This window comes from Bactrocera latifrons, unplaced genomic scaffold, assembly GCF_001853355.1.
Source record: "Bactrocera latifrons isolate USDA-ARS-PBARC rearing strain unplaced genomic scaffold, ASM185335v1 scaffold_206, whole genome shotgun sequence".
In the NCBI taxonomy this organism is placed as follows: domain Eukaryota; kingdom Metazoa; phylum Arthropoda; class Insecta; order Diptera; family Tephritidae; genus Bactrocera; species Bactrocera latifrons.
The window spans coordinates 105,761-115,539 of NW_017535586.1; the positions used below are offsets into that span (position 1 = coordinate 105,761).

Genomic DNA, 9,779 nt, shown 5'->3' on the forward strand with positions numbered 1-9,779 from the left:
CCTCTTTCCAACGGTACCTTCAAATCGCGGCGCCAAAGAAATCGGAATTGTGCCTTTACTCATAACAGCTTTGTGTCTAAAATAGATAAATTTGAGCGAAAACTTGGCCTAGCCCCTACATAACTAATGTCAGGATTTTCGAACAACCGACTAATTCATTGGTTTTACACCTTAAAGTATTTAGCCGGGTTTGATTCTTGCAATTGGCAAGAGTATAAAATATTCGGTTGCCTCCGAACTTAGCCTTTCCTTATTTCTTTAATATAAAGTTTTGCCAGCACCTGAAAGAATTCCTGAAGGTTGCAAGCGAATAAAATGGTCGGATATATCCGGACTTCAGTTGCCTTACTTATTGAATTATGTTTTAATGAAACAGCTGAATGTAATAAAGCTTCTTATGCAAATGGATATCATCTGTATAAAAGTATATACTAAATATCGTCACCTAAAATTCAAAATAACGTATCATCAAAAAAATCGAAATTGCGTATCTCATTGTTTACGATTCATATCTCCAACATTTTCAGGTTTTGCGCTCATATTTACCAGTTTTAACACATATTAAATTTTTTTTTTCACTATTATTCCATTTCATTTCATGTTTTATTCACGTCACTGTAAATTTTCAAATATGTTGTTACGTTATTTTGCATTTTAGGTATCGATATATAATTAATTATCATAGCTTTTATTTGTGTATTTACCTTATTTTTAGGTTATCCATAAATTTATCCATTGTTAATTGGTCAAGGAGCACGAAATCCCTAACTCCAACTTCTCGATGTTGTAATGCCATTTTACCAATTTACCAAACAAAAATATTATTATCAAACGCGCAGGAAGGATTTTCAAACTCGAATAAATTATCTTATTTAATAAGTAAATTTTAACTGAAAAAATAAACAAACTATTAAATCATCGAAATTACATATCTTATGTTTTTAAAACGGATACTGCAATTAAATAAGATCTAATAGCTATCCCAACAAAAAAGCAGAAATAAACTAAATATATAATTTCAATTTCTCTAAAATAATATTAAAAAAAAAAATTATCTTATAGTGCTATCTTAATTCAATTATTAAACAGTTTTTATACATATGTCCATATATGTACTCTCAAAGACAAATGTGACTGGAAGGCAAACCGAAATGTTCGTGTGAAGTTTGATCTTCATGTGTCAATAGTGTGCGTTTAGTAGCTGTTTGTTTACACATTAAAACACTAATAGGGCAAATATGTTCGAAATTTTGTGAAATGGCTCCGCGTCTGCAAAGGCTCCTCAATATTATTTTCATATTCCACAAAGTAGTTCTACACGAAAGAATTACGGACTACCCGGTGAATTTGCGAAAACCCACTCATTAATATTTATTCAAATTACAAGGCGCTAAGTTTACTCTGATAACCACTTTTCATCATTAGCACAAACACCTTTTTTTATTCTTCAGCTAAAATGTAAAATATTTTTGGATGAGGAACTGTTTTTACATATGTAAGTATATAAATATCAGGAATTAACTTGTCAATGCTATTATTTTTCTTATATTTAGACACACATTCGAACACATTTGATTTCCATTAATTTTTATATTATGAATGAACTATTTGGTATTGGTAACTTCTTTCACTTTTTATTAATCAATTGATTTAATAACTGAATCACTAGCAATGCTTTAAATAAATTATTTAACCGAAATGTGTTTTTTAAAACATAGGTACATACTTATACACATATGAATAAAATGTGTCAGGTATTATATGGCGCATATGCGTACGGACTTGGCTTTGAAACATCTGAAGTGCAATTTCGATTCATGAGTATTTTGACGCATAAACATATATGTGTATATGTAAACACTTTCAACGTTTGAGGTAAAGTGTACATATGTAGGTATATATTTTTAAATAATCAGTTTCCTTCACCCAATTTTGGAAATAACCAGTAATGAATAGGAACATGTAGTAAATAAGACAAACACAAATTACAAGAAGCTAAGAAAAAAACTCGAACCGAACACAAAATAAAATTTAATATATTTTGTTTTGAACGAATTGTTTCACAAAGTTAAACAACACCACACAATCGGAAAACTAATATACAACTGGTACAACTGAAAAATAACAAATGCATATCTATGACAAATGAGTCAACTGGTTCAATACGTGTTAAATGAGTTTTGTCGAAACTGATTCTCAAATATGCCTCTCAAAAGAAAGCCGCTGCATTACTTTAAATTAACGCCGTTGCTTATTCCGTCAAGGTTTTATCCTACCTTTTAATAACTTTTTATTAGCATTTTATATTTCCACGAATAAATTTATGTGATATGCCGAACATTGATTACATAAATGGACAAAAAATTACTCACAAATAGTTAATAATTTTTGTATTCAATAAGACTTTGTATTATATATAACGGTGAAAATATATTTTCGATTTTCCTCTTCGCATTATTTTGTATCATGTACCGAATAAAGAACGTCATGTATCTGACATAAGATGGAAATATAATTCATTAAACAATTACCCCTTTTATATATAAAAAAAAATGTTTCAATAGCACTTTTATTAAGAAACCTGATGTGAATTGAGTATTACGTGTTATTTAGTTCGTTTTAGGAATTGCAGATATGCATATGTTTGTCAAAATCTATTTATACACGTTAAAAACTTCGTTATCGTGAGTGCACGCAATGCACTTCGTTAAAATCGAATTGGGTCCGAAACTCACTTCCTTGGTTAATCTATAATTGTTTAATATTGATTGGAGCAACAAATAATATAAGCTTATAATAATAACAACTCTTTCAAGGATTGCAAGTACTACTGATTTATATGCGTGTTAATAACTGTAAATACTTAATTGAGAATATCATTTAAAATTTAAAATATAAAGAATATTTTATTTATTTGTACTATATATTTTAGGTGTGCTTACATAATCATTTTCAATATAATAATGGCATTACCCGATGGACTTGCAAGTAGCATGAAGAAATTTCAAGTAATACATTTAAATTAACGGGTGGCACATTAATAATTATACAATTACTTATAGGCACATAATGATGTACCGGTCTTTTTAAAAGGAGGTCCAGCAGACAAGGTATTATTTGGTTTGACTGTAGGGCTATGCGGCTTAGGTATTATTGGTATGTTGCAAATGGTGTATACACTGGGATTTAAAAAGAAATCGGCTTAAAATAATTACGATACTTTCAATTAAATGAAAGATGTGAAAAATATTACAATAATAAATATGAAGAACTGACATCAAATCATTAAACAAAGATTTTTTTTCGAGGTTAGGTAACTAATTATATATTATATTTCTCTTCGCCTAACGTAGGATCGTGAGCGGAAAGTGATTTTTTCAATAACCTATGTACATATATATCTGAGTATATATTTGTTATTGACTGGGGATCAAAAATAACATGAAACGTGGGGCACAAGCCCCACAAAGCAAAGACAAATCGTTGTCTTCCTGGTGGCGCAAAATGCTGAGAAACTATAATTATTGTATATTATCAGCTTTCTAATATATAGAAGAAACATATTGTGTTTTATGTACATAAATATATATAAATGTTTAAAGGAATAATGATGATGTAACAAATCAGAACTATCGATAGCTTATTTTGATGTGCGATTAGATATATTATCGATAGTTAGAGACGGTGAATAATATATCTTATCTGCTGACATCGCTAATAAATCACAAAACTATTTTTCTATTTCAGAAATTAAAAGTGCTTTAAATAATTTGGTAATATTTTTTGGTTATTCCACGTTAATAAATCTGTTTGGATATACATTATATTTTGAGCGAGTGTAGAGATCATGGAGACAAATGCTGAAGTGGTAGAAAGACAAAAGCTCGTAACAAACGACAATGATGGAGATGAAGATATTAACAACCATACCAATGTGCCAAAATCAGGTCCTAAACCAGAAAGTATCCTTCCTACTCCGGCAGTTCCCAAAATGATTGTAGGACGAATAATTAAATTGAAAATAAAGTTAAACGTTAAATTTTCTGCAGATAAAGAATGTCTCCAGTGGGGATACAACTCGAAGTAGAAATTCAGCTAGTTGTTCCATAGAACGAACGTCTGAAAAAGGTCAACTAACCTCAGCTAAGGTAACATATATAAATGAGCGACGTACACGTCCAAATCTGCAAATTAGTGCAAGCCTGAGTGGATGCAACAATGATGAACGACTTGATTTCAAATCACGACAACGTAAATTGCTTAAAGGTAATTTAGCAGATTTTAACTTATTAATACGTTTTTTTGACACTTTTAAAGCGCCGCATGTTGGTGTCTATCATTGTTCTGAAGGATCGAATTCAATAAATTTTCATAATTGCAGATTATTGACTATGTATTACACCGTTTATATATTTCATCGAAAACAATTCTTTTTAAAAGAGAACATGCTATTTATTCTCTCTAGAAGGCTTGTAACTGGTTAAGAGCTACACTGTTGCTAGGTTAATAGATTATATTAAAAAATATAGGCCCAAGTCACCGTTGATATTTTTTATTTAAACACATATACATATATTCATACATACATTTGTGTCACAAGACGTATTAGTGTGTACCACATTCGAATTCCTGCCAAGAACACGTCCTTCAATCTTTCATGGTACTTTTTGTAAGAAAGTTCAATAAACAATTTCGTTGTGCATGGAATATCATATTGTATGATGTTTTTCTATATTTCGTCGAATGTTCTGGGCTTTCATTACATATATATATATGTACATGTTTCTTTCGATAGCTAATTTAGGCAATAGGAAATACTAATTAGTATATTTTCTATTTAAAAATCTTTACAAGTGATGTATTTTCTTAGCTATTAAATATTTATTTTAGTAATCCATTTCCACCTTTTAATTCTGCCAAACACACTTTTCTGGACGAACGATTATCAATTAATCGTTTATTTTAAAAAGGTATTTATAATGAATTTCTTGTTTTCATTTTGACAATTCTGGCAGTTTTACATTCTCTTTATATTCAGTTATCACTCAAAATTACCATTTTGACGATATTTGAAAAATATCAACACTATTACATAGAATTCACTAAGAATGAATTTGCATTCAAAACAATGCATTACTTTTTTATAGGCACAATTTGCAATGGTATCATTTTAAAATTATTTTAACTTTTATTTTATTTATCATCTAGTAATAAGTATTATTTAGTTATAAATAAATATATGCTTAATAATTTCTGTTATTTTTCATGATTTTATTTTATTTCTATTTATTTATTTTTTTGTTTTTCATAATCTATTCGTAAATCCAAATATTGAATCTTTCGACAAATGGTAATTGCCTAACAATATTATATAAAAGAAAAAGAGGCAGATATATGCAATACTGATGATAGTGCCAGCAAAATTCCAGAAAATTCCAGCGAAGTATATTGCGATAGGATAGATTTTGGTATGAAACATGACATTTCTCAAAAACAAAACCATGATAGTTCAGATAATAAAGTCAGATTGCACATATTTCGTGAAAAAGTGGGTAGCATCGATCCTTCTACTTCGTTAAACACCACCAATGCGGGCGGTAGCTCAAACGTAAATGAATTCGATCACCGTCCTATTAAACATCACTCATTTGTCTCAGAAGTTCCGGACGTAAAGCATATGGAACGAGCTCTTTTAGGTCTTCTCGATGATTTTCATTCTGGAAAGCTAAAGGCTTTTGGTAAGTAATCCACCGAATTCAAAAAAGCTAAAAATCAAGTTCTATTTGGTTTAGGTTCTGGTTGCACGATGGAACAGATGACTAAAATACGAGAACAACAGGAAAGTTTAGCTAAATTGCACTTTGAGTTAGCCGCTGCTGAAGAAGATTCATTAGAGAGTGTTCATGATTTGAATGCTGCTAAAGCACAAGAAAATATGTTACAATTAGTCCAACGTCTTGAACAGTTGTCGGTTTCAATTGAGCAGTTACAGTCAAGCCACTTAGGATTATGAAACACACATTGAATTTAAATGTATAGATATAACCAAAATTTTTAGATTTTGTTAAATAACTAGAATAAAGTACAGTGAACTTTCCTTAACGGTGTGTGTTCCTTAACTGACAAAACTAAATCTTCAAATCTATTATTGACTAACTCCAAGGTTAAGATCAACACTAACATCATAAACTTGATTGATTTCAGGTGTTACAAGAAACTATAAAGTAAACAAAACTATTGTACACTATGCAACATTTTGCGGGGTACACAAATAAAAGATAATAAACTTACTTTTGAGCCTTTCGAGAATAATAAAGCAAACAACACGTTATGTGCAGATTGTCGAACAGAAGTTATTATGAAAAATTAAGACAACCGGATCATTTATATTTTTTATTAATATATTTTTATCATGTATATATATTTAGTTATATATTTTCAATATTTTATATATGTATGTAGAGTCTAAATATTTTTATTCTGCATTATTTATGCTATAATGGTAATGATAATAAACAAACAATTTTTTATATACTTTAACGTAATTTTCGTCTTCCCCCTTCTTTCATTCCGACTTTTGTGTATCAGTTAATTAAGTGTAAAGATTAATATTTGTTATAGTACACCTCATACCATTACTAAATAAAGCACATTGTTTTATTTTTTTCACTCATATTTATCAATACCATATTCAATAGCTCTTATAGAAGGTGAAATTAATATGAAAAAGTGAATATTCCATAAGCAAACAATAAATGTGTATTTTTTTAGTTTTACTAAATTTCAAGTTAAAAAATACAAACACCAATATTTGTTTAAGTATACACATAGGCGTAAATAAATTATTACAATATACGTAATAAGTCACATGTATATATTTAATGAAATTTTCTCGTCTATATAAATAAAAAATTAAGAAAATTGTTAATTTAATTTGGTGACCACCGTGCGTCTACTAATCTGTTTTTATATAATTACTTTTTACGATATTAATACATACAWATGTACATATATCATTTGTTTCTAAATCTGTAATAGATCTCTTTAGAACGTTATAATAAGTATCTTGTCAATAATTACGTATAAATCGTCGATAATTACGAAATACTTTACCGGTATTTATATGTCACCTGTTTGTACAATGACAAAAATAAATGATTTTTTAATGCGTAAAGCAGGAAATAGTTTCTGCTAAATTTTTTTAACTATCTTTATATACGTTTATAGTAAACGAATATTTATATTAGTTCGCATTACGTGGTACTAGTACGTAAATAAGAAATTGTGTTGTCATTGATTTAAAAGAGCCATGGAGCGAAGAATAAAAAATTATAATTTATACGTAATGAGGCAATCATTACCCCAATTCTCAACCTGGACTTTTAAATGCACAAAATAATGACGCCTTCAAGGACTTTTTTTGAAAGTACATAATGTATTACAAAATTAAAGTTGTATGGTCAATATATCCGTTAACATTTTCCTTTTCTAAACTGATTGATAATTTAGACCGTCTCCAATGTTTCGCCAACCGAAATCAGCGTTTTCTATTGGTAAATGTATGACCAGTAGAGTGGTTAGTCGTCAACTAAAAACGTTACATATACTTTACGAAATATTCGTAATTTCCAAAATTAATTTAGAACAAAAAAACTGATAATCGGAACCAATTTCAAACTAGAAAAATGTTTAAAGAAAAAAATAAAGGATTTATGTAAGCTAACCAAATTTATATATACCATATAATTTGAAACTATTTAAAGCTGTATTAACATCCTTCTCTTAGAATCCACTTTTAGAATATTACAAGTATATATCGTAAGCAAGTGGATGTTTCCAAATCTGAGGTATTCATTCATTACCCCAAACTTCATAAAAAATATGTATTTATATGAACTTTTTACTAAATTACCTTTCCTTTTTTGTTTATCAATTAAATTTTAATTTCCATTATCGTTACTACAAATACTATAAATTTAATTTGTATTAACAGTAAAATAGTTATGGAATAATGAAAGTCCTCATAAAAAGTGAATGCACATCCCTAAAAATACTTCTATAAGATTAAAAAAATGATGGTTTACAAAAATTAGCCGAATATTTATGATTCATTACTGATTATTTCGGTCCAAGCCTGAAACTAAGCTACGTGAAACTTACAATAAAAATGGCGTTCAGTTCTAAGGAAAAGGTTGAATATTTTAGTACTATTTTCATTGGTCAGAGAAAATGTATAATTAGTTTATGTCGAAAATTACTAAACTTAAAGATTAAGTTAGAGAAACTTAAGATATCGGCGTTCATATGTGTCATGTATTACATAGTTTACAATTCTTGAATCTGTAAATTGTTGACATCGACAATGGTTATTTTATTTAAAAATCAAATTGGGTTGGGTTAAATTTTTTTTGCATTGCTTATCATTAGAACTGGCAGAAACCTTATTAAATATTTAAAAGTCAAACAAAAAATAAATAAATAAAAAATATTTGAGCCCTCCTTTGAATTTGGAGCCTAAAAACATATGTAAAAAAAAAATTGTCTCTCGCGTACATATGTATATGTATTTATATAACCAAGCAAGATTTACGTATATTACATGGTATGAAGATATTTAAATAAAAACAAGTAAGAAAAGGCTAAGTGTCACCGAACATTTTATACTCTCGCATCAAATACCGTATTTGTGTAAAGTTTTATTCCGCTATCATCATTGCTTCCTAATTTATATATTATACAGAGAAGGCGTGATTGTGAACCGATTTCACCCATATTTCGTACATGTCCTCAGGGTGTTAAGAAACTATTATGTACCGAATACGGTACGGTTGAGATATGGTTTTTGGTCCATAAGTGGTCGACGCCACGCCCATTTTCAATTTTTAAAGAAAGCCTGGGTGCTGCTTCTTTCTGATATTTCTTTCGTAAAATTTAGTGTTAGTCGGTTAACGCACTTTTAGTGATTTTCAACATAACCTTTGTATGGGAGGTGGGCGTGGTTGTTATCCGATTTCTTCCGTTTTTGAACTATATATGGAAATGCCTGAACGACTGTATTGTTATCCGATTTCTTCCGTTTTTGAACTATATATGGAAATGCCTGAACGACTGTATAGAGTTTGGTTTACATAGCTATAGTAGTTTCCGAGATATGTACAAAAAACTTAGTAGGGGGCGGCGCCACGCCAACTTTTCCAAAAAAATTACGTCCAAATATGCCACTGCCTAATGCGATCCTTTGTGCCAAATTTCACTTTAATATCTTTATTTATGGCTTAGTTATGACACTTTATAGGTTTTCGGTTTTCGCAATTTTGTGGGCGTGGCAGTGGGCCGATTTTGCAAATCTTCGAACTTAACCTTCTTATGGAGCCAGGAAATACGTGTACCAAGTTTCATCATAATATCTCAATTTTTACTCAAGTTACAGCTTGCACGGACGGTCGGACAGACGGACCGACGAACAGACAGACATCCGGATTTCAACTATACTCGTCACCCTGATCACTTTGGTATATATAACCCTATATCTGACTATTTTAGTTTTAGGACTTACAAACAACCGTTATGTGAACAAAACTATAATACTCTCTTTAGCAACTTTGTTGCGAGAGTATAATAATATGACGGTCGACTAAAAATGCAGAATAAGCAATATGAATTTAGTTTAAAACTCGAAATAAAACTATTTCAATACATTATTCTATGGGAGAATAACATCTTTAATCTGCGTTGAAGTTAAAGAATTCAAATAACACATAAATTGAAAAGGTACATTG

The 9,779-nt window shown here is 29.6% G+C and overlaps 3 protein-coding genes across 10 annotated transcripts in view; 2 read left to right on the forward strand and 1 right to left on the reverse strand.

Moving 5' to 3' along the window:
• LOC108968228 (myosin-IA) overlaps positions 1 to 2,127 on the reverse strand; it is a 17,701-nt gene extending 15,574 nt beyond the window's left edge. Inside the window, exons 1-2 of one of the 3 annotated variants that reach the window (XM_018932123.1) lie at positions 2,015 to 2,127; positions 705 to 890 (exon numbers count right to left, since the gene is read on the reverse strand). In XM_018932123.1, the coding sequence (XP_018787668.1) occupies positions 705 to 796 (92 nt within the window). In that variant the 5' untranslated portion in view covers positions 797 to 890; positions 2,015 to 2,127. Of the gene's footprint in view, positions 1 to 704; positions 891 to 1,726 lie in introns of all 3 variants that reach the window. The other 2 variants (XM_018932122.1, XM_018932121.1) reach the window with 2 other exon arrangements.
• A 530-nt stretch (positions 2,128 to 2,657) lies between these two features.
• LOC108968178 (cytochrome c oxidase subunit 7A1, mitochondrial) lies at positions 2,658 to 3,290 on the forward strand. 2 transcript variants are annotated; one of them, XM_018931996.1, is made up of 3 exons: positions 2,658 to 2,824; positions 2,933 to 3,008; positions 3,063 to 3,290. In XM_018931996.1, exons 2-3 carry the CDS (start codon positions 2,964 to 2,966, stop codon positions 3,204 to 3,206), a joined length of 189 nt encoding a protein of 62 aa, XP_018787541.1. In that variant the 5' UTR covers positions 2,658 to 2,824; positions 2,933 to 2,963; the 3' UTR covers positions 3,207 to 3,290. The 2 variants fall into 2 exon arrangements, with proteins under 2 accessions (XP_018787541.1, XP_018787540.1); XM_018931995.1 differs by having other exon boundaries at positions 2,659 to 2,855.
• Positions 3,291 to 3,698: 408 nt separating this feature from the next.
• LOC108968164 lies at positions 3,699 to 6,133 on the forward strand. Of its 5 annotated transcripts, none has more exons than XM_018931968.1 (5): positions 3,699 to 3,997; positions 4,050 to 4,266; positions 5,379 to 5,468; positions 5,523 to 5,738; positions 5,793 to 6,133. In XM_018931968.1, exons 1-5 carry the CDS (start codon positions 3,848 to 3,850, stop codon positions 6,011 to 6,013), a joined length of 894 nt encoding a protein of 297 aa, XP_018787513.1. In that variant the 5' UTR covers positions 3,699 to 3,847; the 3' UTR covers positions 6,014 to 6,133. The 5 variants fall into 5 exon arrangements, with proteins under 5 accessions (XP_018787513.1, XP_018787514.1, XP_018787512.1 ...); XM_018931969.1 differs by having other exon boundaries at positions 5,550 to 5,738; XM_018931967.1 differs by having other exon boundaries at positions 5,379 to 5,738.
• Positions 6,134 to 9,779: the final 3,646 nt, after the last annotated feature.

Bases quoted from the DNA above. Each gene is read 5' to 3' on its own strand.
- LOC108968178 (XM_018931996.1), top strand. From the start codon at position 2,964: ATGGCATTACCCGATGGACTTGCAAGTAGCATGAAGAAATTTCAA. The intron at 3,009-3,062 runs GTAATACATTTA...AATTACTTATAG, and splicing joins GTAGCATGAAGAAATTTCAA to GCACATAATGATGTACCGGT.
- LOC108968164 (XM_018931967.1), top strand. From the start codon at position 3,848: ATGGAGACAAATGCTGAAGTGGTAGAAAGACAAAAGCTCGTAACAAAC. The intron at 3,998-4,049 runs GTAGGACGAATA...AATTTTCTGCAG, and splicing joins CGGCAGTTCCCAAAATGATT to ATAAAGAATGTCTCCAGTGG. The intron at 5,739-5,792 runs GTAAGTAATCCA...TATTTGGTTTAG, and splicing joins TGGAAAGCTAAAGGCTTTTG to GTTCTGGTTGCACGATGGAA.